This window comes from Heterocephalus glaber, unplaced genomic scaffold, assembly GCF_053883595.1.
Source record: "Heterocephalus glaber isolate CG9 unplaced genomic scaffold, H.glaber_assembly_v1.0 deba00001444, whole genome shotgun sequence".
In the NCBI taxonomy this organism is placed as follows: Eukaryota; Metazoa; Chordata; class Mammalia; order Rodentia; family Bathyergidae; genus Heterocephalus; species Heterocephalus glaber.
Window position 1 is genome coordinate 29,209,087 of NW_028258297.1, and position 26,877 is coordinate 29,235,963.

At 48.0% G+C, this 26,877-nt stretch overlaps 1 protein-coding gene across 12 annotated transcripts; it reads left to right on the plus strand.

The window, feature by feature from the left end:
- Window positions 1-72: 72 nt before the first annotated feature.
- Znf384 (zinc finger protein 384) lies at window positions 73-24,883 on the plus strand. Of its 12 annotated transcripts, none has more exons than XM_013067350.3 (12): window positions 73-256; window positions 1,351-1,410; window positions 12,561-12,631; window positions 12,930-13,167; window positions 13,398-13,445; window positions 13,644-13,983; window positions 14,823-14,915; window positions 18,785-19,009; window positions 19,676-19,858; window positions 21,306-21,384; window positions 22,570-22,728; window positions 23,400-24,883. In XM_013067350.3, exons 3-12 carry the CDS (start codon window positions 12,566-12,568, stop codon window positions 23,727-23,729), a joined length of 1,761 nt encoding a protein of 586 aa, XP_012922804.1. In that variant the 5' UTR covers window positions 73-256; window positions 1,351-1,410; window positions 12,561-12,565; the 3' UTR covers window positions 23,730-24,883. The 12 variants fall into 12 exon arrangements, with proteins under 12 accessions (XP_012922804.1, XP_087069673.1, XP_021103799.1 ...); XM_087213547.1 differs by having other exon boundaries at window positions 136-256; window positions 1,187-1,410; XM_021248140.2 differs by lacking the exon at window positions 73-256 and adding an exon at window positions 372-493.
- Window positions 24,884-26,877: the final 1,994 nt, after the last annotated feature.

A 26,877-nucleotide genomic window follows, 5' to 3' on the forward strand; every position in this document is an offset into this window, starting at 1 on the left:
GTCGTGACTTCCGCCCGAACATCCCGGATCGCTAACAGCGCCGGAAGTGTCCTGACCACTCCCGGAAGTGACTCGGGCTTCGCACTCCCACTGTTTCCTCACTGCCACCCCCTCGCTATTTCCCTCCCTCCCCCCTTTTCGTTTCCGGCGCTCCCGCCTTCTCTCCACAGCGACTCTCTCCGGAGCCTGTGGGGGGAGGGAGGAGGGGGCGTGGAGGAATTGGGGTTCCCGGGAGCTCCGGCTCCAGCACTTCCGGGTGAGTGTTCGGGAGGGCGGGGGACCACCCACGGCCTCGCGCCCCGCCTACGGGGGGGGTCTGGCGCGCTCTCGTCGCGTCTGAGTGTGTAGCCCGTCTCGCGCCTCAGTGCGTGTCCGCGTCCCGCGGCGCGCTCTCCCCGTCCCGCCCGCCCTGTTCGGCTCCCTCCTCCCCGCGCACGCCGCCCCTCGCGCGCTCCGGCTCAGGCGCTGGCGCCGCCGCAGCCGTTGCCGCCGGGTGAGTCTCGCGCCGCTGCGGCTGGCGCTGGCCGAGCGCCCTCTCCCCCCCCCTTCTTCCTGGGGGGAGGGGACCCACGGTGTGAGTGTGAGTGACCGTCCCGGAACCGGAAGTGGTTGTGCAGGAGCAGGCGATGGGGAGGGATGGGGGGGCCTAGGGGGCGGGTGCCTGTCTGGTGGGTGGCAGAGTTCAGCTCCCTGGAGGGGCTAGGAGGGACGTCCCGAGGAAGGGTCTTGGAGGACGGAGTGGGCGGTGACATCAGGAGAAAGCTCCCCCGGGCTGTCTCAGGGGATCGAAGGTTTGGGGGGGACAGCTGGGGTCCCCAGTAGGTAGACCACTGTCCTGGCTGAGGGAGGTAGTTGTTGGCACCGGGCCTCGGGTAGGCAGGGGGCGAAGTCCTCGCAGAAGTAGGGGAAAGCTAGAGGAAGTAGCTGGGCCTGAACTTGGCACTGTGCCTGACACAGGGCGAGTGCATCCCACCCACCCCACCCCGCCTTTCAGCTTTGCCCTCTGAGGCCCCTTCTCTGGCAGAGACCCTCCTCCCCTCCATCTCTAGTGTTCCCTGACCCATGGTTACCTGTGGCCGGGAAGGGGAGACAGTCAGTGTCTTGAGCCTAGGAGTGGAATCCCAGCGCTGATGATAGTTCATCTTAGTTTCTAGGAATTGCGTTTATTTCCCTTTTATCCACATAGGGTGGCACGGAACTCCCATTACTCTACCCTTCCATCTTTGAATTATTGGTTGGGAGTCTGCTTTCCAGACTGACTGCTGACTGTCAAGGAATTCCTGAGCTTTTTCCAGTTCTGTGGTGGCTGCACCCTTGCTGGCTCCTGTAACCCAGGCAATTTGTTTACAGAAAGTTCAGGAGCCCTGGAAAGGAGAAGGAATAAGACAACAGAAGAAAGAGAGAGAGAGGGTAAGACAATCTTGGGTTTTTGGGTTTGGGAGAGAAGGGATCATAACCAAATAGGGGCTTTTCTGGGGGGCGCAGTGTGACAACTTTTCGAGTAATAGCATTTGCAATACTGGTGTTGACTGTGGGGGAAAAGATCAGTCTTTTCCTATTTCTTCAGAGTACCCAAGAAGTTTCAGTGTAAAAAGTTGGTACTGTACCTCGTCACCTTCCATTGCCACTAGTACTGAGCAGGAATGAAATATGAAATGCCCAAGGGAAACCAGATCATTGAGTAGGATTGTGTTGTGTCCAAGGGAGAAATTTTTTTTTGTTGTTTTTTGTACCAGGGATCGAACTCTTGGGACCTTGTGCTTGTGAGGCAGGCAGCGGAACCACTGAGCTAAATCCCAGGCCCTAAGGGAGAAATTTGTTCTGCTCTGTGGACACAAGGATCTTAATTGTCAATATAGTCCTTATGGCATAGCTTATGGAATTATTTCCCTGTATTTGGAACAAGCAGAGCCGGGGTTCCTATCCTGAGTACCATGGAGTGTTTAAAGTAGTTCTATTCAGTAATCACAGAGTCTGTATCTTGGGGTTATCTGAATTTGGTGTAGCAGGGTGACGCTTGCCGGGGGAGGGGGGCAGATTTCTTGGATAGTTTGAAGCAGAGATGATAAAACTGTGTGGAGTAGACTCCAGAAGTAAGTCTAGGAGAATTCAGTGTGAGGCCTCATGATAGTAGAGTTTTAGGTAGCCTGAAGTGGCAATGTGTAGAGTTTGAGTTGAGAATTTATCACCTTAAAAAATAAATATCTTGGGCCAGGGATTTATTTAACTCAGTGGTTCCACCGCCTGCCTCGAAAGCGCAAGGTCCTGAGTTTGATCCCTGGTACCAAAAATAAATAAATATCTTTAAAAAAATATCTTAAGAACCAGTTTTGGTTTTTTTGTTAGAAAAACATCTATTGGTACATTTTAAATATACATAATGGTAACATTCATCATAGGGGCCCCGGGGATTTAACTCAGTGGTTCTGACGCCTGCCTTGAGCCTGCCTCACAAGCGCAAAGACCCCAGTTCAATCCCCGGTACCAAATACCAAACATTCATCATAGGGAATTTGTAACTGTACATGAGATATCTTGCTTCTTGTTTTTGTTTTTTTTGGGTTTTTTTTTGGTTCCGGGGATTGAACTCGGGACCTTACACTTGCAAGGCAGGCAGCCGCACCATTGAGCAAAATCCCTGGCTCCTGTTGCTTCTTTTTTTCCCCCATTCTTCCCTTATGTATAAAAGGGGTTTTTTTCTTTCGATTTTCTTGTCTCTTCTTTCCTCACTCCCTCCTTCCTTGTGCCCCTTCTCATTTGAACGTTTTCTTTCCATTTCTGAATGTGTATTATAGATTTTAGTCCTTATTTCCACTTTGGTTTCTCACACCAGAGAAACAGGTATTTAAACAAGTGTGCTTGATTTATTTCACTTAACAGTAGTATAGTCTCAACTTGGATCCATTTAGCTATATAAATGTCTTAAGATCATCCTTCTTGGGCCGGGGATTTAGCTCAGTGGTTTTACCACCTGCTGTGCAAGAGCAAGGACCTGAGTTTGATCCCCGGTACCAAAAAAAAAATCCTTCTTTATGGCAGGGTAGTACTCCATTATAGAAAAAAACCACGTCTTCTTTATCCATTCATTGGTTGATAGGCATTTGGGCTATTTCCAAAATTTAGCCATTACAAATTGTGCTGCTATAAAGATGGGTGTGCATATATCACTGTGGTGTGATGCTTTTAATTCTTTTGGGAAGATACCAAGAAGGGGAATAGCTGGGTCAAATGTAATCTCTCTCTAGTTTTCGTTTTTTGAGGAATCTCCACACTGATTGTCATACTGGTTGTACCAGTCTGCACCCCCCAATAGTGGAGAAGGGTTCCTTTTTCTCCACAGCCCCTCCAGCATTTGTTATTGATTGATTTCTTGATAACAGCCATTTAAGAATCAGTTTCAAGCTACTTGTGCACACTACTGTAATCCCAGCGCCCTGGGCTAAAGTTGGAAGATCAGAAGTTCACACCCAGCCCAGGAAATTTAGCAACTGAAAGACTGCAGATGGCTGGGCGTGGTGGTGCATGGCTATTATCCCAGCACTTTAAGAGGCCAAGACCAGAGGATCTCCATGGTTCAAGGCCAGTTTGAGCAACAAAGTGAGATCCTGGGGGTTTTTTTGGTTTTTTTTTTAAAGGGCTAGGCTTGTAGCTCAGTGGGAAGACCCTGGATTTAATCTCCAATACCCCCTCCAAAAAGGAACTAATTCCATGCCAGTTTATAACATTTATTTCCCATCAATTTATGAACCAAGTTGATAAGTTAAATGAATTAAATATTACATATTTCTTTTCCAGGCTTGTATGCATAGTGTAATTTTTTGGTTTTTGTTGGTACCAGGGATTGAACTCAGGACCTTGCATTTGTGAGGCAGGCACAGTGTTACTGAGCTAAATCCCTGGCCCTATACACTGTAATTTTAACATTTTTTTTTTGGTACTAGGGATTGAACCTAGGCCTTGGGCGTACTGATTGTGCATTGTATCACTGAGCTGCATCTGCAGCCTTTTCTTTTCTCACCTTTCTCAGATACATCATTTAGAGTGGAACAGGCAGGACAGGGAGGAGGATGGGGTGCTGCCCTGCCCACAGGGTGCGGGATGCCTTGCTGTTGGTCCTCAGGTAGAAGCTGCTGGTCCAGATCCCCAGATGTGAGACTGGAGGGGCCGGCCGGTGTGTGCGTGGACGATGGTCTTTCTTCTCGAAAGTCTGGAAAGCTACTCTGTCTCTGGGCTTAAGACTAAGGTAGTTGTAGTAGGCAGGCCGCAAATACTATTGGGATGGACTTTTCGTGAATGTCCTTAGAACCTGAGATCGTTTTCTTTTCTTCGTTTTATGAGAAAAAAGTGATTTCTTCATTTCACATTCTTAGTTTATATTTGCAAAATTTCTGGAAGTTGTGCATGAGTTGAGTTTGAGTTTTTTTCTTTTCATTTTTTGGGGTGTTTTTTGGGATCTTTTTCCTGTTGATATATATCTTGTAGATGATTACTAACTGGAGGCTAAACACCCATTACTCTTGGGTAGTTCCTTTGTAATTATGTGGTCTTTATGTAATTTTTACTAATTGTGATTAACAGTCATCATGTAGATGTATTTCTCTGATTCCCTTTACGATTTTCTAAAGATTGTTTGTGTTAAAGGAATGTTATTTTCTTGGGAAAAGAAAATCATACTTTACTACAAAAACAGCAGTAAAAAGTTAATAATAAGTACTGAGAAAGATGTGGTGATCATCACTATATGTGCCAGAAGCATGACTAGAGTTCGTGATACCTTTGTCCTAAGCTGGTTGGTGGCACTGTGGAAGAAAGTAGTCAGATGGGCAGAGCTCAGGGGCAAGAGTTCACATTCTACTATGAGTTTCAAGGATGTTGCTAATAATGTCTCTCTCCCTCACTTCCTCAGTGCTTCTAAGATTTCTTTTGAGATTGGAGAACTTGAATGAATAATGCTGTCTTACTCGATTATATGGTAAACCTCTCATTAATAGAATGAGGCTTACTGCAGAAATTGAAATTAGAACTCAGATTTTCAATCTGGCAGCATCCCTCTTTCCAGTTACCTGGGGCTGTAAGAGAGGCCTTCCTTTTCCCAGTCTAGGATAAACCAAATCTTTTTCTTGTTGTTAAGGCGGTACTGGGGATTGAACTCAGGGCGTGGGCACTGAACTATATCTCCAACCTTTTTTTTTTAATTTTTAATTTTTAATTTTGAGATAGGGTCTTGCTAAGTCACTAAGTTGCCCAGGCTGGGCTCAAACTTGTGATCTTCCTACTTCATCCTCCCAGAGTGCTGGAGTTACAGGCTTGTGCCACCAGGCTGACTGCGGCTTTTTTTTTAGTGTATTGGTATAATCTTCAAAACTGACCTCTTCTTGGCCTGGGGATATAGCTCAGTGGCACCAAGCCTGCCTTGAAAGCGCAAGGTCCTGAGTTCGATCCAGTACTAAAAAAAAAAAACCAGCAACCAAGACCGACTTCTTTGGGTTGTAGGACTGTTGCTGTGTGCCTGTTGGGATGATTTGGTGAGGTTTTCTCCACAGGAGGTGAAGTAAGTGGTAAAGTGGACAGTGACCCTGTGTAGGAATGGTCTGGCCCCCGGGCACCCTGTTACCTAACATCCTTCATTCTTGGTTCTCCCACTGATCTCATTTCAAAGGTACATAGGTTTAAGCCCACTCTATCAGTAGAACCGTAGCATAACATTTTCCAGGTATCATTTTATAAGTAAATATTGCTTATGTTAGGTGATTGTACTGTCCTGTCCCCCCTTTTGGGCTGACCTATTTGTTAGAAGTCCCATAGGGATGTTTATGATCTTTTCTTGTCCCAAGACCCGCTGGGGTTGTAATCTTTGTTCTCTTTAGAACAATAGCAAAACAATAGGCTGGCTCTGCAGGTATTGGGGTGAGGGGAACTCTTATTTATTATCCTCTGGAAGTTTGACCATATTCAGAGGCCATCATTTCAAAATGAATTACCTTTGTACCCAAATGAGGTTTCCCAAGATCTCAAACTTGTGTCATTTTGCTGTTAATGAAAACTTCAATTTTAAGCTGGTCGGCATGGTCCATGCCTGTAATCCCAGGACATGCGGAGGCTGAAGCAGGATTATAAATTCAAGGCCCACCCAAGCAGTTTGACAGGAACTTGTCTCAAAATTTAAAAAAGTTTTAAAGGGCTACAGATGCCGGGTGTGGTGGGTGTGGTGGTGCAGGCCTCTAATCCCAGCACTTGCAAGGCTGAGGCAGGAAGGTTGCTGTGAGTTCAAGGCCAGCCTGGGCTACTTGGTGAGTTCAAGTCTAGCCTGAACTATATAGCGAGACTGTCTCGAAAAACATAACAAAAAAAGGGATAGGGATGTAGCTCAGTGAGTGCCCTAAGTTCTATTCCCCCAATACTGTAAACAAAACAAAACTAAGAACTATAGTTTGTTTGTTTCTTGTTTTTGTTTTTTGGTACCAGGGATTGAACTCAGGACCTTGCACTTGCGAGCTAGAGCTAGGCGCTGGAACCACTGAGCTAAATCCCCGGCCCTGTTTCTTGTTTTTTGAGACAGGATCTTGCTCTGTAGTTTAGGCTGGCCTGAACTCATTATATACCCCAGGCTGGTCTCCAACTTGTGGTGATCCTCCTGCCTCACCCTCCTAAGTCCTGGGATTACAGGTGTGCACCACTAGGCCTGGCAAAGCTATAATTTTGTTTTATAATATTATGAAAGATATATTCTATTGCTTAGTAACAATAAACATAAGGTGTCATGGGCAAAAACTTTAATTTAGATGACTATGTAAAAAAATACAATTCCTGGAAAGATTCTCAATTTTAGTTCTTGAATCAAGCTACAGCACCATAGTGTGTACTTCAGTTGTATGGTTTTGTTCCTTGTAGAAACTCTTTCCTTAACCCACTGATTGGTGCCTGGGTTCACAGCCCTGCTCTATTTACTGTTTGACTCTATGCTTTGGTTTCCGTGTCTGAAAAGTCAGGGTGACAATACACACTTAATAGAACAGTGGGGGTTAAATTGGGAGCAGTGGTGCTTGCCTGTAATTCTAGCTACTTCAAGAGGCTGGGGCAGGTGGATCCCAAGTTCAAAGCCACTCTGGCAACCTAGCAAGACTTTGTCTCAAAATAAAAAGGCTGGAGTTGGAGCTCAGTGGTGGAGCACTTGGCCTAGCATGGGCAGGCCTTGGGTTCAAGTCCAAGCATCACACTAAGTAAATAGGGCTGGGGATGTTGCTTCGTGGTGGAGCCTTTCCTAGCATGCATGGGCCCTTGGGTTCCATCTCCAGTCCTGGGAGGCTAGAGAAGAATTGTGGGGACTGAGTGATGTGAGAGATGTAAGGTGATTAAGTGCAGCAGATGCACGGCAGTGCTAGTGACATGGCCTGCCACGGCACTGAGTGCACCCTCTGAAAACTCACAGGAGTCAGGGATGCCCTGGAGCCCCCCGAAACTACTCCCCATGTGGGACGATAGGAATGGATGTGACCTTTTGGGAAAGGGGGGCTTGTTCATGAGAATTCTGTAAGTGTACATTTTTTTGGTGGTAGTGGTAGTGGTACTAGGGATTGAACTCAGGGCCTTTGTGCTGTCTTACATCCCCTGCTCTTTTAAAATGTTTTCTTTTGAGGCAGGGTCTTGCCAAGTTGCCCAGGCTGGGCTTGAACCTGCGATCCTCACACCTGTCAGCCAGCCTCCCAGAGTGGTAGGATTGCAGGTTTGTACCGCCGCGCCCAGCTGTGTGTTTGCTTCTTACTCTGAGGCTCCAGGCTCATTCCTCTCTGAATTTTCACATCCACTTAAATTTTTTGGCAGGGCCTTACCCTGTATCTCAGGTTTGAGCTCTTGATCCTCTTGTCTCCATTTTAAGAGTGTTGAGATTACAAGCAGCACCACCTTCCCCCTCCTACTTCCTTGATTTTTTTGTTTTGTTTTATTTTTGGTGGTACTGTTTTTTGTTTTTTTTCCCCAGTACTGGGAATTGAACTTAGGACCTTGCCCTTGCCAAGCAGGCCTGGTGTTTTGGTGATACTGGAGATAGAACCCAGGGCCTTTGCACTGAGCTACATCCTTCCCTCCCCCACACTCTCTCTTCCTTTGACACTGGGCTCACATTTGAAATCCTCCTGCTTCAGCCTTCCAGAGTGCTGGGATTACAGGCCTGGGTCACCACACCTGGCTACTTCATTCTTTTTTTTCCAGACAGGGTCTCACTCTGTAGTTCAGGCTGGCCTTGAACTCACAGTGATCCTCCTGCCTCCTGCTGAGACGTGCACCACACACCTGGCCTTCCTCGTTCTTTAGGCAGAAAAAATGGTATATTAGACCTTTCTATTACTGGCCAGCCTAGTTGTCTACGCCAGTCATTCCATCAATTACCATTTTCACCTGTTGTCCATTTCATCTCTCAGCTCGAAGGTTAGACGGGTTGTGGTTTTAGGTTTGTGCCTCTAGCATTGTTTCCAGAGTCTCCAAGTAGAACCCACTGATGCTCAAGTCCTTCAATACCTGATTGCTCTTTGGATGATGGATGAGTTCTGGCCCAGAACCAGAAGGACTGGACTCGCACCTCTTGGGGAACTGGCCCCTTCAGTGTGCGGTTGGCCCTCAGTATTGTGGCCTCGACCAGAATGTCGGGTGGTGGCTGGCTTGCACTGCCGCATGTCGTGAGCCTGAGCTGGTGCTGTCCGAGCTGAATGTGACCCCTTGCTCCTTCCCTGTCAGTATGCCCTGGCCAGCTGAGTAGCACAGGTCTTCACAGGGCAGCCCCATTGCAGTGTCATGAGTAGTCAATCGGGAAGTTGTTCTAGGTGTGCTCCCCTCGTAGGTGACCTGAAGACTCTGTGCTGTTGGATTGAAGGACTTGAGCATCTACACTTTGGTCTTGGGGTGCGGTCCTGTGTGAAATGCACCACAGGCAACGGCATTTCACAGCACAGAGAGCAGCGTTTGCCTGTGGCTGGTGCTGAGCCTCAGTAGTGTGAGCTGCCATAGTCACAGATTTGGTGCACTCCTGTTTTTTGCCACTTTTAGAAAAAGTGGGCTGAAACAGAGTTTCTGCCCTTTGTAGATTTTATGAAAATCGGTCATAGAGCAAAGCGTGTGATGAGCCCTCTGGAGAGGAGGAGGGGCCGAGCAGCGTTCAGAGCAGTGCCCTTCTGCTTTGACGCCTGCCGAGAGACCTCGTGTCCTTAGTCCTTAGTCGGCACTGCTTGAAACTCATCTCTGTGCCTCTCCCGGACCTCCAGGCCCATGTGTCCTCAGCACAGTTAGTGCAGCTCAGAGCCGCGAGTCTTCCTTCCTTTCCTGAGCCTTGGTTGCTCATGGTAGCAGCATAGTGATTTTCCTTTTTTTAACACAGTACTGGGGATTGAACCCAGGGCCTTCACACTGAGTTACACTCCTCGCCCTTTATTATTTTTTATTCTGTGACAGGGTCTTGGTAAATCTCTAAGTTGGCCAGGCAGGGCTCCAATTTGTAATCCTCCTGCATCAGCCTCCCAGACTGCTGGGATTACAGGCCTGGGCCACCATACCTGGCTGGTAAATTTTTTTAACTGACACAAAGTAATTGTACATGTTTATTGGGTACAGTGTGATAATTCCATACATGTATACCATGTGTACTGACTAAATCAGAGTAATTAGCATTTCCCTTTCCTTAAACATGTATCATTTCTGTGGTGATGATGTTTCTTTCCAAGAGTTCTTCATTTCTCCATTCCCCCAGTCACATGCCACTCTTCTCCGCCGTCTTGTGTGAAGTTGGATCTTTCCTGGTTCAAAACTGGTGGGAACCACTCTTGAGTGGCACCCCACCATTAAGTGCCTTGGAGAAGTGGTCGGAGTGAAAAGGAGTGGTAGGGTGCCAGGACTCTGTGACTCTGCGACCTGACCGTGCTATTTGGAGGGGTTATTTCTCTTGTTCTTACTCTACAGAATTTCTTGTTTGGTTTTTTGGTATTTGTTTATTTTTTAAAGGTGCAGATTTCTTTTTTTTTTTTTTTAATTCTTTCCTTGGTACATTTTAGGTATGCAGTACGTTTACATTTATCACTGGGTGCTTGTACCTGTACACGATGTATCTTAGTTCCTATTTTTTTCCCCATTACCTGTGTGCCCTTCACCCCCTCCACCCTTCCCTATTTACATAGATTTCGTTTCCATTTTTTTTTCTTTTCTCATAATTTTTCCTTTCCTTTCTTCCCTTTCCTCTTCTCTTCCCACCACCCATACACCTTTGGACCTTTTCCTATTTCAAATTATGAATTATTAATTTTAACCATTTTAATCCTTATTTACACTTTCAGTTTCTCACACTAGAGAAACTATTTGGTATTTATACTTGTGTGTCCTATTTATTTCATTTAAGAGTATCGCCTCAATGTGCATCCATTTAGCTACAAATGTCTCTAGTTTCTCATTCTTTATGGCTGAGTAGTACTCTATTTTATAAAAAAACCCCACATCTTCTTTATCCAGTTTCCAGTTGATGGGCAATTGGGCTATTTCCAAGCTTTAGCTATTACAAACTGTGCTGCTATAAATATGGGTGCACATATATCGCTGTGGTATGATTCTTTTAATTCTTTGGGGAAGATCCCCAGCAGGGGAATAGCTGGGTCAAATGGGACCTGTAGTCCTACTTCTTTGAGGTATCTCCATACTGATTTCCACAGTGGTCCCACCAGTCTGCACTCCCACCAACAATGGAGAAAGGTTCCTTTCTCTCCACACTCCTGCCAGCATTTGTTATTGGTTGATTGCTTGATAACAGCCATTCTTTCTGGGGTGAGGTGGAATATCAGTGTTGTTTTCATCTGCATCTCTCAAATAACCAGTGATGTTGAACATTTTTTGATATATTTGCTGTTTTTACTTCTTTGTCTGAGAAATGTCTGTTCATTTCGGATGCCCATTTTTGAATTGGGTCTTTGAATTTGGGGGGTCTGATTTTTTCCAATTCTTTATTTTAGATCGTAGACCTTTGTCTGAGGTACAGCTGCTAAAATTTTTTTCCCAGATTGCAGGTTGTCTCTTAGCTCTGTTGGTGGTTTCTCTTGCAGTGCAGAAGCTTTTTGTTTGGGTTTTTTTTATTTTTGGTACCGGGGATCGAACCCAGGACCTTGCACTTGCGCAGCAGGCGCTGGAACCACTGAGCTAAATCCCCAGCCCCAGAAGCTTTTTAATAAGATGAGATCCCAGTTTTTGATTCTTTGTGCTAGTTTTGGTGCTACTGAGGTTTTGCCTATAGTCTTTTCTTATGCCAATGTCTTCAAGAGTTCTACCTAACTTATCTTCCAGCAAGTTTAGTTTTTCTGTCTTAATATTTAGATCTTTAATCCACTTCGATCTTAGTTTAGTGCATGGTGATAGGCATGGGTCCAGTTTTCATCTTTGCCAGGTTGAAATCCAGTTTTTCCAACACCATTTATTAAATAGGCTGTCTTTTCTCCAGTAAGGGTGGTTGGCTCCTCTGTCAAAGATGAGGTGGCTGAGTATGTCTGGAGTTGTTTCTGTGTCTTCTAATCTATTCCACTGATCCTTGGGTCTGTTTCTTTGCCAGTACCATGCTGAAAATTTCTTGTTTTTGTTTTGGAGACAGGGTCTCTCTATGTAGTTCAAGCTGGTCTCAAACTCACTATGCAGCCCAAGGTGGCCTCAGACTCACGGCAGTTGTTCTGCCTCAGCTTTACAACTGTGTGCCCTTGTGCTCAGCTCCTCACAAAATTTTAAGGTTAATTCTAATCATCCATAAACCAAGAAGAATTTGAACTCTTAGAAGCCAAGTGAGAAATACAAAGCAAGAGTCTGGTACTGTTCTGAAACCCATTAGGTGGAAATGTCGGGGATCATTGGTGGCACCAGAACTCCTGTTTAAACTGGTAGTTGTTGGCCCCCACTGCTCAGCCTGGTTTGTCTTGTACCCAGTGAATCACCTTGGATGTTCTGTGGCCTTGGCAGGCTCTGCATATGATCTCCCCATATATTAGCCTGGTATTCAAAAATTTCTCGGTTCTGGTTTCTGTCCATCCCATTCCTTAGTAACTTGAGCATTTACTGTTTGGGCCTAAAACTTTTTAAAGCTGCACAGAACTGTACACATGTTGGTTGGAAGTCTTGAAGTTTTTATTTCAAGGAAGATAGATTTAAGAGGTAAGGGAAAGGGGAACAATGATAGGTACGCTGGCTGTTTTCAGGCCGCTTGGTGATTTGTTTCATGTGACCTTGGGCACATGCCCTTCCTCTCAGGACCTCATTTCTTTTCTTGTCAGCAAAGGAAAGCAGTGCCATTGGGTTTCCTTGGGGTTTGTCGCACCTGTGGTTCCATGATGAATGTACAGTTCTGTCACAAGCATTAGCTAAGGCAGCCGTGTGTGGGTGGAGAGGCTGTGTTGAGTGGCTGTGACCAAGTGCACTCTCAAGTGGACGCCATCTGACTGCTGATTCCCTGTCATGGTCAGGTGCCAAGAAGAGACCAGCAGCCCCTCAGCTCCCTTCTCCATGGCCGGGTTTCTTCCTGGATGTGATGTGGTCTTCCTTTCTTTCTTCAGGTAGAATGGAAGAATCTCACTTCAATTCTAACCCGTACTTCTGGCCTTCTATCCCCACAGTCTCAGGACAGGTAGGTGGTTTTGGCTTCCACCATCCTTTGCCTTTCCACGCGGGGCGTGAATTCCTTTACTGAGTCACCATGTCCTGCGACTAGAGTCTGAAGTGACATCAGCACACACTGGTCCATCACTCAAGCCTGTCCCTGAGAGCTCAGTGGGGTTTCTGGCTTGGGTTTCCTGTGGAAGCGCAAAGATCTGGACTACTTCATTGTTCCTTGGTCTCCAAGGAAGAAAGCCTGGAAAATGCTTAGGGAACAGACAAGTCAGACTGGATCTGAGAAGGACTTCCTCCCTCTTCCTCTGTTTTAGATTGAGAACACAATGTTCATCAACAAGATGAAGGATCAGCTGTTGCCAGAGAAGGGCTGTGGGCTGGCTCCACCTCACTACCCCACCTTGCTAACAGTGCCTGCCTCAGTGTCTCTGCCCTCAGGCATCAGCATGGACACAGAGTCCAAATCAGAGCAGCTCACCCCACACAGCCAGGCATCCGTCACCCAGAATATCACGGTGGTCCCGGTGCCGTCCACGGGACTGATGACTGCCGGTGAGCACCTCTGCTCTTCTCCAATCTGAGGTGTTGATCTTCTGTGATCAGGACCCCAGGCTGGAGGGCTCCGAGGACTTGGGTGTGGGGTGTATGTTTGATTGCTGAAATTTTTATTAAGTGCCTACTGTGTGCCTAGCAATGTGCTAGGCATTGTGGGGGATACAAAGAAGTAGAAGATGCGGTCCCTGCCTTTGAGGAGGTGACATTCTTTCCTTCTCTGAATCAAGGAGTCTCCTGTTCTCAGAGGTGGAGAAGAGAAGGGAGTCAATCAAGGGGTAAATCTCACTGTTACCAGGGGGGTGGGGACAGGGGTTAGGAGACCATTCTTTTTCTACAGGGTTTGGGGTTTCCTGTACAATGTGGGATGGTGGGTGGCGAGGGGTTAATGAGACAGCTATGGGGGGAAATAAGATGAAACAGTTCGGATCAGGCCTGAACAGTGTGACACCATCTCCTCTTTCTCCCAATCCTAGGTCCTGGTTTGGTAATCACATCCCCCTCAGGCTCTCTTGTGACCACAGCCTCATCGGCTCAGAGCTTCCCCATTTCGGCTCCCATGATTGTGTCAGCTCTTCCCCCTGGCTCACAAGCTCTGCAGGTGGTCCCCGATCTCTCTAAGAAGGTGGCATCCACCCTCACCGAGGAAGGAGGTGGAGGCGGAGGTGGCGGTGGAGGGGGCAGTGTGGCTCCTAAGCCCCCTCGGGGCCGCAAGAAGAAGCGGATGCTGGAGTCAGGGCTGCCTGAGATGAGCGACCCGTATGTCCTCTCCCCTGAGGATGACGATGACCATCAGAAGGACGGCAAGACCTATAGGTAGGACTCAGCAGAGGCAGGATGGGGTGAGGACCGCTGTCTCCACTTCCCCTACACTTTTTGTGTCTTGCCCCAGCCTGGCTGGACCGACAGCTTTCTAGCTCAGCGCTGCACACGCATGCACGGATGCACATGTCAGGGTTCTGTTGCAGGTGGGAAGGCAGCCCTGCTGCGCTTCTCCAGGGAGCACAGCCCTCCCCTGTGCCTTTTTTTAGCCCCAGTTTTTGGTCAGTGGCCATGACTGACTTTTGAGTGACAGGAGAGTTTCTCAAAATGAGGCTTCAGACTGGTTTTGAGACTCTGTAGCTCTTTTTTGCTTTCTTTGTTTCCCATTCCTGTTTTTCCAAGAGTGCTTTCTGATAAGCACCTAACCTAACCTGTGTGCCATCACCAGCTCTTGGGCCGTGTCTGAGCCCGGAGTCTGCCTGGCCCCTCCTGGTTGGGGTGTCGGGAGAGGTCTGCACAAAGAGGTGGGAGGAATAGGGTGCTTGCCCTTTGGGAGTATATGCCAATGAAATGACTGCTTGTTCTCTAATTCATGGGAGTCCTTTTGACCCTCTGTTTTCTCTTAAATGGCCCATTACCAAAACACATCACATGCACGTTTGCATGTGGTATATGCAGAAATAATTCCATAAGAAAATGCCCTGGCCTTTGGAAGTTGGAAATCTGAATCCTCTTGAGAGCTGTAGGGGCCCTCGTGGGTTTGAGGTTCGGTCCCAGTATACAGAGTGGGGTAACCACTCTCACAGACTGGATACAGACAGGTAGGTGTGCATGGCTGGGAGACGGGATCTGTCCTTAGCGTACCGAGATGGGCAATGTTGTTCCCATTTTAGGAGCGAAGGGAACTGCGGCACAGGAAATGGACAGAGCCTTGGGCTCATGGATTCAGTTCCCGGCTCCACCACGAACTTGCTGTGTGACCCTGGGCAAGTCCTTTCCCCCTCTCTGGGCCTCAGTTTCCTCATCTGTAGAATGGGGAGATTTCTGTTTCTCTCCCATTTGTTGGGAGTAAATATATCACATAAACTTTGAAATGTTGGGAACTTCAGAAAGAAAAACTAGTCATCACTTAGCATTTACTTTATTTGTATTGTAAAGCTGTGCTGGAAAGAGCAGCCACAGTTACACTATGTGTGAGAACAAGGGCTTTGCTGCTGTGCAGGAAGTGATGTGTGGCAGTGCCCAGGTCATAGTGCAGAAGCTCAACTGCAACTCTACTACTACAGGTGCACCATGTGGTACAGTCAGTATACCTGGAAAGTATGTACAGGACGTCAGTGTTATAAAGGCGCCTGACAAGTTTGGTTCATTTAAAGGCATTTATATATTCATAGTGTGAAAAAAAATCTAGAAATCTAGATTGTTATGTGTGAGTAAAGTGAGGTTGCAGAGCAGTGGGAGGCTTCTCCGACAATGGGGAGCCCTCTGACACGTTAGGGACTCTGATTCCCTAGCTTCTGTTTTGTTTGGTTTTTGAGTCCATGCTACAGTGATCTCTGGACTTCCCAAGTTGTATGAAAAGAAATATGACTGTGTAGTTGGAGGAAGCCTGATAGGACTTTCTACACCCTCGGTGTTTTTGGAATTCTTGAGAGACCTTACTCCCAGGTGACGAAAGGGAACTGTGAGGTTAGGGGTGACTGACTGTGTCCTGGGTATGCAGCATTCCTTCAGAAACTCAGCACAGGGCTCTAGAGGAATCTTACAGGAATGCCGCTCTTGGTGTGTGGTCACCACCTCCATGACAGTGCACATAGCGTTTGACTCAGTACCAGGGGATTAGGTTGATACTCTGAGGAAGTCAGCTTGTCTGACTGTTCAGTGTATTCAGTGGAAGATCAGTCACACACTCACTTATCTTGGGGAAGAGTTTTGAGGGGAAATCATCTGAAATTGTCTTGAACACCTTAGGGGAAAATATAATTCAGAGTGGTCATTGTGTCCAAGACCACTGCTGCACGTTCTTCCTGTGTCGGATGTAAATGGGCCCAGGGATGTAGCTGCTGGCTTTTCTCTCCCATGCCAGAGCCCACTGCCACCATTCTCCGGGACAGATTTCTTTCCAGTCATCCAGTTCTCTGCATGGGAGGCATTTTACTCTTACTTGGCTTCATGGGATTTCAGAGTTTGGAGGTTTTTATTTTTTTTTTTGTTACCGGGGATTGAACTCAGGTCCTTGCGCTTTCGAGGCAGGCAGCGGAACCACTGAGCTAAATCCCCAGCCCCTCAGAGTTGGAAATAAAGGTTGAGCATCTCTTCTCTGAATGTTAGGGAGAAGAAGTGTTTTGGACTTTTTCCAAATTCTAGGATATTTGCACATTCTGAAGATTTCTTGGGGATGATACCTAGTCCAAACATGAAATTCATTTGTTTTGTGTACACCTTACACACACAGCCTGAAGGTAATTTTCTACAACACTTGTGGTGAGCCTGCATTGACTGCCACCTGTCACCTGAGGTCAGGTGTGGGATTTCCCACCTGTGATGTCATGTCAGTTACAAAGTTTTGGATTTTGGAGTATTTTAGATTGTGGATTTTTGGGGTGGGGTTGCTCAGCCTGTACTTTAATGGTCTCCTGACCTGAGGAGTCCTTCACCTGGAGGTTGGTCATCCAGCCTCTGCTTTGGTAGTTTTAGCATCATGGCTCTGTAGGGAATAACGCTCCTATTCGCCTTCTGAGCCTTTGTGTTCCTTTCTGTAAAACAGGCAGGGATAATAACTTGTCAGGTTGTTGGGAGGAGTAGACACAGTGTGTTTAAAGTACTAGCCAGTGCCAGGCGTGGTGGCACATGCCTGTAATCCCAGCACTCAGGAGGCTGAGGCAGGAGAATTGCCACAAATTCAAAGCCAGCCCGAATTACATAGTGACATCTTGCCTCAAAAAAAATAAATAAATAAAGTACTAGCCAGTGTCTGGCAGTTATCAGGCACAACAAGAAGTAGCAATTATTGTCATTTTACTATTATATTTGGTACTTTTGGAGACTGCATTTTTTTTCCTAGTCCATTGTCAATTAATTGAAGCTTTGCAGATTCTTCTGTAATTGGAGAATTTGATGACAAGAGTTGTTTTCTTTTTTTATATTAACTTTCATGTTAAGAGTACCTTTGTGTGTTCAACACCTCAAAAACAAGCCTAATGAGGGCCAGGGATTTAGCTCAGTGGTTCTGGTGCCTGTCTCGCAAGCGCAAGGCCGCGAGTTCGATTCCTGGTACCAAAAAAACAAAAGCCTAATGAGATTTTTATTTCAGTCACAATGAAGGTGTCAGGACTGGGTGTGCAGCTCAGTGGTAGAGCACTTGCCTGGCATGCACAGAGCCCTGGGTTCAGTCCCCAGCACTGTTCATTTTCTTCCTGACTTGATTCTGGCAGTTGGGGAAAATTATGCTATATCTTTAGTATAGTTGCCTTCCAAGTGACACTGGGGTCCAGCTCTAACCTTGGTCTTAGTGAAATGTTTGGTAGCACAAGTTCCTCCATCAACACTGAGGCCATTAGCACTAGTGCCATTCTGTAACTGGGGAAGGCTCGGCCTCCCTTTGGCTGTCCTGGGTGTCTGCTGGACCTTCTGCAGGTGAAGATCGTCCTCTTCAGAGTTACCAGCTGACTGGAGAATGGGAATTGGCATGAGTGATGGGAATTTCAGTGTTAATATAGGCCCATACCCTGTTATTGTAAGGTCATTTTCTCTGAGGAATTCAGTGTTTTTTTATTCTTAGAAAATTTAGTTATTCTTTGAAAAATTCTGTTATTCTTTGAAAAATTTTCCTGAAACTAAAAAAATAGAGAAATTAACTACCACATCTCCCCAAGTTCCTCTTATAAAGTGGGGAGAACCCAGAGGAGAGGAGAGGGGCTTGCTCTAGTTGCCTTGCTCAGGCTGCTCCCCTCTCTGCTCACCTGCCCACACTGTGCGCTGGTGAGCTGGGGACGGAAGTGATGTGGCTCCAGTTCCTGTGTAAATGCCTAACCTGGTCGAGCCTGAAAACCTGAGGGTTGGCTTTTGCAGAGGCTTCCTTGGCTGATGTTGTTGGACGGTGTCAGAACAGAAAGAGGCGTCACCAACTTGGCTGATGAGGAAATGTCCCTGGGTGCGGTTGATGGCACCCTGGAGTGCTGACAGGGGCTTCGTGTGCTAGGAAAGAGGAGAGGCTTGGCCTGGAAGTTCATTGTCGCGCAAACATATTTCCCTAAAGGTGTGAGGGCAGGCCTCTCCCACCATCTCCCTTGGCTTATGGAGGCTGGGGAGGACGGGGTAGGTGATTGAAGGAAGAGCAGCAGCAGGGAGAGGCCAGATACAGATGGTTTAGAAAAGCCCCTCTAAGTAATTCTGAGACTTCTCCACCTCCATCCTTCTAGGAACCACTGCCAAAAGGAAATAGGGAAAACCTCTAGAGACAAGAGAGAATCTAGTTCTTCATCCTCTAGGGCTGTACATGGGGAAATTGGAGAAAGGAGGGCTTTTTTTAGTATAAAACCAAGACAGATATTCCTGGCCCAGTAAAAACCATGTCTACCCAAATTCCATATTTTTCTGCCTTACCAAGGTTGAATTCTTGTTTTTATACATGTAGGGAGTCCAGTCATGCAACAAACATTGATTGAATATGTATAATGTGCTGGGAACTGTGTCAGCTTAGGCTGTAAAGATGAATAATGAAGAACCGTCCTCAGGACTTCGTGTATAGTTGGAATAGGAGAGAGGTCAGACAGTGGGCTTCTCTGGGAAGTGGAGGGAGGGTTCAGCAGTGCTCCCAGAGGAAGGGTTCTAACTGCCGCCTCACTTGGCCCAGGTGCCGGATGTGCTCCCTGACATTCTACTCGAAGTCGGAGATGCAGATCCACTCCAAGTCGCACACCGAGACCAAGCCCCACAAGTGCCCGCACTGCTCCAAGACCTTTGCCAACAGCTCCTACCTGGCCCAGCACATCCGTATCCACTCAGGGGCCAAGCCCTACAGTTGTAACTTCTGTGAGAAGTCCTTCCGCCAGCTCTCCCACCTTCAGCAGCACACCCGGTAAGGCTGCTCTCAGTCTAGCCCTCCCCAGGGCCACGTGGCCTGCACCGTCTCCTCTCCACATGTATTCTTTTGTGCCTTCATCTTCGCCCTTTGGGATCCTCAATTCTCTCCTGTGATTATCTGTGAAAAAAATAAACTATGTATCCTAGCAGTGTGGGGGCCCTTGAAAATTGTGGTCTGCAGTCCCAAACTCTGGAACAATTTTTGTGGTTTCTCTCTGTTTGGAAATCTTCTGCAGAGCAGGCCCTGATTTTACTATATGCTTCAGTTCAGAGCCAAGGTGTGATTCAACTTGAGGTCCATGGGGAACAGGCGGTATTGATCTGTGTTCAAATTGCTATTTGGAAGCAGGGTGTCTGTGGTGAGTGTGTGGCCTTAAGAAAAAGCCGAGGGTTGACAAGACTGGATACCTTAATGCTGCCAGAAGCCATGGGTCACAGCTCTTCATCATCTCACTGCCATTCTAGCCACCGACTTATGATCAGCAACAACCCAGATCTGGGTGTCCTCCTCATTAACCTCTCCAGGCCACAGCGTTTGGGAGGAGGGAGGAGGGGTTGCTGTCATCCACCAAGCAACATCATTTCACCCAGCAGAGCAGAGCCCATGGTGTCGAACTGCTCCCTCCTCCCCCCTTCCCTCCTCTCCTCTCCTCTCCGGCAGGATCCATTCCAAGATGCACACGGAGACCATCAAGCCCCACAAGTGCCCGCACTGCTCCAAGACCTTCGCCAACACCTCCTACCTGGCCCAGCACCTCCGTATCCACTCAGGGGCCAAGCCCTACAACTGTTCCTACTGCCAGAAGGCCTTCCGCCAGCTCTCCCACCTCCAGCAGCACACACGGTAAGGGAGAGTGGCGGGCACCTGACCCCGCCCTGCTGGCATGCCCTCCCTACCCCCGCCCCGGACACAACAACCCGCATGCGGGGGGCGGGGGAGAGGCTGGCTGGAGGAGGATGCGACTGCCATCGGAGAGGAAGAAGACCATGGATCCAAGGTGGATACTCACGTGGTGAAGCAAACCTTTCTGGCACAAGAGCTACTCTGGGAAGTACATCAAGGGATGTTCCCTGAGCCAGGGAGGCAGACACCTGAAGCAAGGACAATTCTCTTCCTCGTTTCTCTCCATGAAAATACCTGGGTACACATCTTGCAAGGTGTCCTCTTTGATGCCAAAGCAGAGGCACTTCATTGGAGAGGACCGTGCCTCTGTCCCTCAGAGCACCAAGTATGAGGAGGAGATGGAATCAGATGTTAGCTGGCACCAGCCTGGTGACACCCACAGCAACAAGCAAGTCTCCAAGGGATGCCAAGAGTTGAGACCAAAGCAAAACACGTGCTAAATAGCACAGGAAATGGGACAGCTGCAACTTCATAAGGATCCCCACTGTTCATGTCATGCCACGGATCTGAAGTGGCCAGGAAGAAGGGAACCTGCCTCTGGAAGAGCTGGTGGTCTCCTTCGGTGCCAGCTCCAGTTGAACCGGAGTCTATAGGCCATCTCACCCTGCTTCGCGTGGATGTGACAGTTTCGGCATAAAGAGATCAGATGGCTCGTGTGGAGAGGAGGAATGAGACAGTTTATGGGGCAGAGATGTGGTATTTTCAAGGTTACAGTGGAGTCCAGAACAGCTGGTTCCAAGCTCCGTGAGGAAGAGCAATCTCAGTCACTCTCAGGTCTTGGGCTGAGCTTAGCAGAGAGCTGGGGTGGAGGCCAAGTTGGTATAACCGAGGTTTTTCCACCCATGAGAAGGCCGAGCTGGGATCGGATCTCTATGAGTTCTTATAATACCCTGCCACTTTGCACAAACAGGATAGTTCTGCTTTCTCTGCTACCAGAGCCTGTTACGGAAGTGATCCTCCAGACTGAGGGTGGTTTCTGGCTTCAGGGAGAAGGAAGAATGTTGTGCTGTTCTCTTTCCTTGCGATTATGTTCACCTTGTGTTTCTGAGTCACTTCCCAGCCTTTTGGCTAAGCTCAGGTACCTTTCGTCTCTGGGTGTACTAGGGCGGTTATTGGAGGAGCAGGCGTGTATGCCAGAGCGTGGGCTGCCTGTACCCTGGGCGCTGAAGCCTTGGGCCGTCCTCCCTCAGCAGAGGGGCTCACCCTGAGCTGAGCGGTACACGCGGTGGTCAGAAGTAAGTCATGAGAAGCCACCCAGGCCAGAGACAAGCTACGGCAGGTGGCTGCTGAGAGCACCTGGCAGGCCTAGAGCAGGTCTGTGATGGAGATCCGTCGCCAAGCAGCCATGCTGACACCATTCTCTATCTTCTGTTCTCATCCTGTGCAGAATCCACACCGGCGATAGACCATATAAATGTGCACACCCAGGCTGTGAAAAAGCCTTCACACAGCTCTCCAATCTGCAGGTAAACGTTCCCCACTTTCCACCAGGACCAAGGTCTGAGGCTTGGAGTCAGGCCGCCCTGTGACTAGCACAGTGACTCTCAGAGGTTTCCTCATAGAAATTACTGAGGAACCCAAAGAGTTTTTTTGGTCTGTGGGTAACATAGGTGATGTGAAACAGAGACACTAAAAAGTGCTTAGTAATCCTTTGGAAAAGAATGGTATAGGGCTGGGGGTGTCGCTCAAAGTCAATGCTTTGGGTTTAATTCTAAGTACTATCAAAAAAATAAAGTATGAAGTGCAATTGAAATACTGAAGTTTTGAGGCCAGGGATTTAGCTCAGTGGCACGGTGCTTGCAAGGCAGGCGCAAGGTCCTTGTTCAATCCCTGGTACTGGAAAAAAAAAGTGCAGTGCCACTGAGCTACATCCCCCGCCCTTTGATATCTTTTAAATTTAAACATTTACCATATTTTTTAGTCACACGGTGGTGCTGGCACACACCTGTAATCCCAGCTACTCAGGAGGTAGAGGCAGGAAAATTTCAAGTTCTAGGCTAAGCCAGCCTGGGCAGTTTAACAAGATCCTGTCTCAGAATAAAACATTTGCCAGGCATGGTGGTGCACACCTGTAATCCCAGTACTCGGGAGGCTGAAGCAGGAGGATTGACATGAGTTCAAGGCCAGCCTGAAGTACATAATAAGATTCTGTCTCAAAAAAACAAAACAAACTAAAATAAATAAATATGTAATGTTAATGGGGTTCGGGCTGTACCTCAGTTGTGGGGCACTCTGGGTGGCTAATAGGAGTTTCAACCCTGTGGGCCTCTGAAATGGTCCTAGTGTTCCCTAGAGACCCCCACACCTCCCTTTGAGAGCCACTGTGCAGGCATCAGGGGTGAGCCCCATTCTTTGGGGATCCGGTGTGTGGCTGAGCCTCCTTCCTCACCTCTAGCTCCTTGACTTCCATCAAAGCCATTTCCACTGCTGTGGTTTTGTGCTTTAATTTTTTTTTTTTTTGGTGCCGGGGATCAAACTCAGGACCTTGTGCTTGAAAGGCAGGCACAGAGCCCCTGAGCTAAATCCCTGGCTCCACTGCTTTGGATTGAAAGCCAGTCTGGAGGCCTGAGGCTTACCTCGGCTCTCTTCGTAGGTCAGGGAGGGTAGAGGGGAGCGCAGCGCCCACTCATCTTTTCTCCTGCCTTTCACAGTCCCACAGACGGCAGCACAACAAAGATAAACCCTTCAAGTGCCACAACTGTCATCGGGCGTACACAGACGCTGCCTCGCTAGAGGTGCACTTATCCACACACACAGTGAAGCACGCCAAGGTGTACACCTGCACGATCTGCAGCCGGGCATACACGTCGGTGAGTCTGAGGTTTCCTCACATAGCCTGTTAGCGGCAGGTGCTGGGCCCCTTCTGGACAAGGATCTGTTAGCAGACGAGGTTCAGAGATAGAAATGATGAGGCCTGTGTCAGGGGAGTCCTGATCCCCATAGCTTGTGGTGAGTGATACGCAGTGATTTTTTTTTTTTTTTTTGAGACCGGGTCTGGCTATGTAGTCCAGGCTGGCCTTGAACTCACTGTGTAGCCCAGGCTGGCTCAAACTCACTGCAGTCCTCCTGACTCAGCCTCCCCAGTGCTGAGATTACAGGTGTGCACCCCCATCCCCAGCTTTGATTCTTCATTTCGCTTAACCATGAGGCAAAATAAGACCACTTGAAATGTTTAGGGAGAAAGATTTTGAGTATTTTATATTAGACTTCAGAAAAAGGTTGTGAAGTTGCTCATTCAGACATTTGTGAGAAAAATGGCAGCTTTTCCCTGTGCCATTGACTGTCCACAGTGCCCTCTAAAGATAGCTGAGTCTTCGACAGATTGGTGAGCCTGAAAGCGCTACTTGGATTCTCCTTGCTCCCAACTCGGGACTCTCTTTGTAAATGCTCTCCATGTGACAAGGGTACGAGCCCAGGATGCTGATTACAAGTAAAGTCTCCTTCCCTTTCACGCCCAACTTCTTTCTACTATCTCTCTCAGGAAACGTACCTTATGAAACACATGCGCAAACACAACCCTCCTGATCTCCAGCAACAAGTACAGGCGGCAGCGGCAGCGGCAGCAGTGGCCCAGGCCCAGGCCCAGGCCCAGGTCTCCCAGGCTTCGCAGCAGCAACAGCAGCCACAGCCACCACACTTCCAGTCCCCCGGGGCAGCCCCCCAGGGAGGGGGCGGTGGGGATAGCAACCCCAACCCTCCGCCCCAGTGCTCCTTTGACCTGACCCCCTATAAGACAGCGGAGCATCACAAGGACATCTGCCTCACTGTCACCACCAGCACCATCCAGGTGGAACACCTGGCCAGCTCGTAGAGATCCATGCTGCTGCCCATGGGACGAGGAGAAGGAAGTTCCGGTGCCTTCTTTCTCTGACCCCTCTTGGTGGGCAAAGTCCTCTTCTTCCTGGACAAGCCTCGGTTCCGTGTGCTTGGGTCTCAGGCACAGCGCTCCTTCACAGCATACCATTGTTACTGTCAACTCCTCATCAGAAGGAACGTCACCTTCTGACTGGCAAAGGCACACCGAGCTGATGGTGTCCAGCAGCCCACCCAGCAGAGCCTTTCAAATCGGGGCTTGGTGCTCACGGGAAGGAGTCACTGTGACCTCACAGAAACTTGCCTGTACAGGGCACTTCACCTCTCCGTTCCTCCTCATCCAGAGCTCAAGGTGACAAGACTAGAAGCTCCTCTCCAGACGACAGAAGGGAGCCCTCGCAAGCTACCTTCTGTCCCGTGCTTGCCTTCAAAAGAACAGCGGTTTCTCGAGTGCCCAGCCGAGAGCCATCCTCTCCCTGTAGTCTCACTCCACTTCCTGCCCACTGCTGGCGGAAGGGGATTTGGGTGGGGATTAAGAGCTGTGATTGGCTGGGGCAAGGGCTGAGACATGGTCCCCAAGGGGCCAGAGTGTCTCCAGGTGGCTGGGCTGGCTTGGCGGTGTGGGTCCCTTCTCTGCCCACCCAGTCAGTCCCTGCCTCCACTCCCGGCCCAGCCCCAAGGAGCTGTGGAGGGTGTGTTCTCTGTGAGACCCCAGGACCAGGGTGTTGTGGACAAGGGAGAGTTCAGGGCAAACAGGAGGACGACGTAGCTCCCAAGGTGCCACGGTCAGATGCCGGACATGGATTTATATATAAATATATATATATATAAATATATATATATACCCACTCATCACGGCCATCTTTGTTGTAACCATTTCTGTGTTTATAAATGCATTATCTCTGAGAATTTTCATATTTGATGTCTTAATCTTATTTTTGTTTTTTTAAAAATCACCTTGTCTTCTGGCCACAGCATTTTTATTTCCTTTTGCCTTTTTTTTTAATCATAGCAGATTTCTGAGAAAACAAAGAATCAGGAAACAAGTTGTTATATAGCAATTCAAAAATGAAAAAAAAAAGAAAAACTTATGTACAAACCAAGGGGTGTTTTTAGAACATTGTATAGAAATAAACTGATGTAAAAGGGTCAGAGGCAGTGGGGCTGCTGATGTGAACAAACGTGGGAGAGCTGTCTGGTGTGTGCAGGACCCTAGCAGCTGCCAGTGAGGAACCAGTGGTGGTGCAGTGAGGACCGCCTGTGCTTCCACAGCTGCAGACGGGCATGGCTTGCTTCTCCTGAGTCCTGACCTCAGGGCTTCTGCACAGACTCACGGAGACTGCACTGCCCAGGCACGTGAGAGTAAGGCTGCGATGAAGTCTGAGCAAGGCAGCTGTGCCCCCATCAAAACCAAAGGGGACATACATGGCCCCCTGAAAGGGCCTTACTCCTGCCTCAGCATCCCAGGTACTTGGTATTAATTTCACTTGCCAGTCATGTCTTAATTACTTTTCTCGTTGCTGAGACAAAATACCCAGCAGGCACAAGTTAAGTGAGGAAAGGTTTATTTAGCTCACAGTTTGTAGAGGTTTCAGTCCATAATTGATTGGCTCCAAGGCAGGGTGGCTTGGCAGAGGAGCACTGCAGAGGAGAAACTGTTCATGGCAGGCAGACAGCAAAAGCAACAAGGGATCTGGAAACACCGTCTTTCTGCCCCTCTTATCCAGGCTACTTAGGGCTGGTAGCACTTGCACCCTTAGTCCTAGTGCCCTTGGGCCTAGCATTGCACCACGAATCAATTCCAGGCTGTCACAGTATATCTAGCCTACTCTTAAAAAGCCCCGCCTATGACTGCATGAGGCTTTGGAGGACGTCTATACACAGCCATAACAACACAAATGTATGTTTATTAGGCTGTGGCGCCTAAAACTAGAGGTTTACAGTGGTGGAAACCATAATTACTCAATGCACAATGTGAGACAAGCTGGGCATCATGGCTCATGTCTATAACCCCAGCACTCAGGAGGCTGGGTCAATAAGCTGATGAGTTAAAGGCCAGCCTGAATTACATAGATTTTAAAAATAAATTTGGAAACTCCCATGCCAAGTGTAGCATGGTGATGATCACATTCCCCTCCCACATCCAGGGCATCAGGAAACCGAGACTTGTTACCCTGGCTCTGCCATGACCATTATTGGCCATGCTGCTTCAGCTGTTAATGAGGGGTTAACATTCCCACTAGGGGTTCAGAGCTGACCACCAGCGAGAAAGGAATTACAGCCCCATTGTGAATGTGTTAACTACTAAGATTGCTTTGTGAAAATTAAAAACCTTTCTTGAGCACTGAAGAAGCTGTGACCAGGGTCACATACCTGAAAACCTGGTTTGCCTGGGACTGCTGGCCAAGAGTATTCAATACCCAGTGGGGACGGGTAAGTAATTCCTGCTTAACTAGGGCGAGGCAGTGATAGTGTGTCAGTGTGTAGTGTAACACTAACGAGTACATCACACGTGGCCAGATATGCAGTGTTGGCCTCCTCATCACCAGATTTGAACTGGAATCTCATTCATTGCTCAGAAAAGGAAAAGCATGGAGAAGAAATCAAGGGTGTGGCGCTTGAGATAGAATGAGATCTCCTAGTGTGCTGCTGCACCCTACTTAGCACCTGCTCACTAGGGAAGGACCCACCTTGCCCTTCTTTACCTAATGGATCTACACTGTATGACAAAGTCTGTCATAAGGAAAGCCTGCCATGTGACATCAATTATGAAGGATTATGAATTATGGGCAACACTTAGATCCAAGATACTACTGGCTTTTAATTTTTTTCCTAATGTGACAGCCTGTCATGCCCTTCCCTTTTATGGTGATGAAAAATGGTGTTGACTGCATTATAGACAGCTACCATAATGGCTGGCATCTAACTGGCCCAGTTGTAAAGGTCGGTGTCCCAGCCCCTTCATAATCATGACGTTAACATCACATATAAATCCAAATAAAAAGAGAATGTAAGGGGTAGGGGTACTCGGTGGTAGAGTGCTTGCCTAGCATGTGGCAGGTCCTGGGTTCTAACCCCAACACCAAGAAGAAAAAACAAAAACATGGCCTCCTTAAGAGAGGTAAGGGCAAGGTCAGAAGTTACGT

Bases quoted from the DNA above. Each gene is read 5' to 3' on its own strand.
- Znf384 (XM_013067350.3), top strand. From the start codon at position 12,566: ATGGAAGAATCTCACTTCAATTCTAACCCGTACTTCTGGCCTTCTATC. The intron at 19,859-21,305 runs GTAAGGGAGAGT...CATCCTGTGCAG, and splicing joins CACCTCCAGCAGCACACACG to AATCCACACCGGCGATAGAC. The intron at 22,729-23,399 runs GTGAGTCTGAGG...TATCTCTCTCAG, and splicing joins GCAGCCGGGCATACACGTCG to GAAACGTACCTTATGAAACA.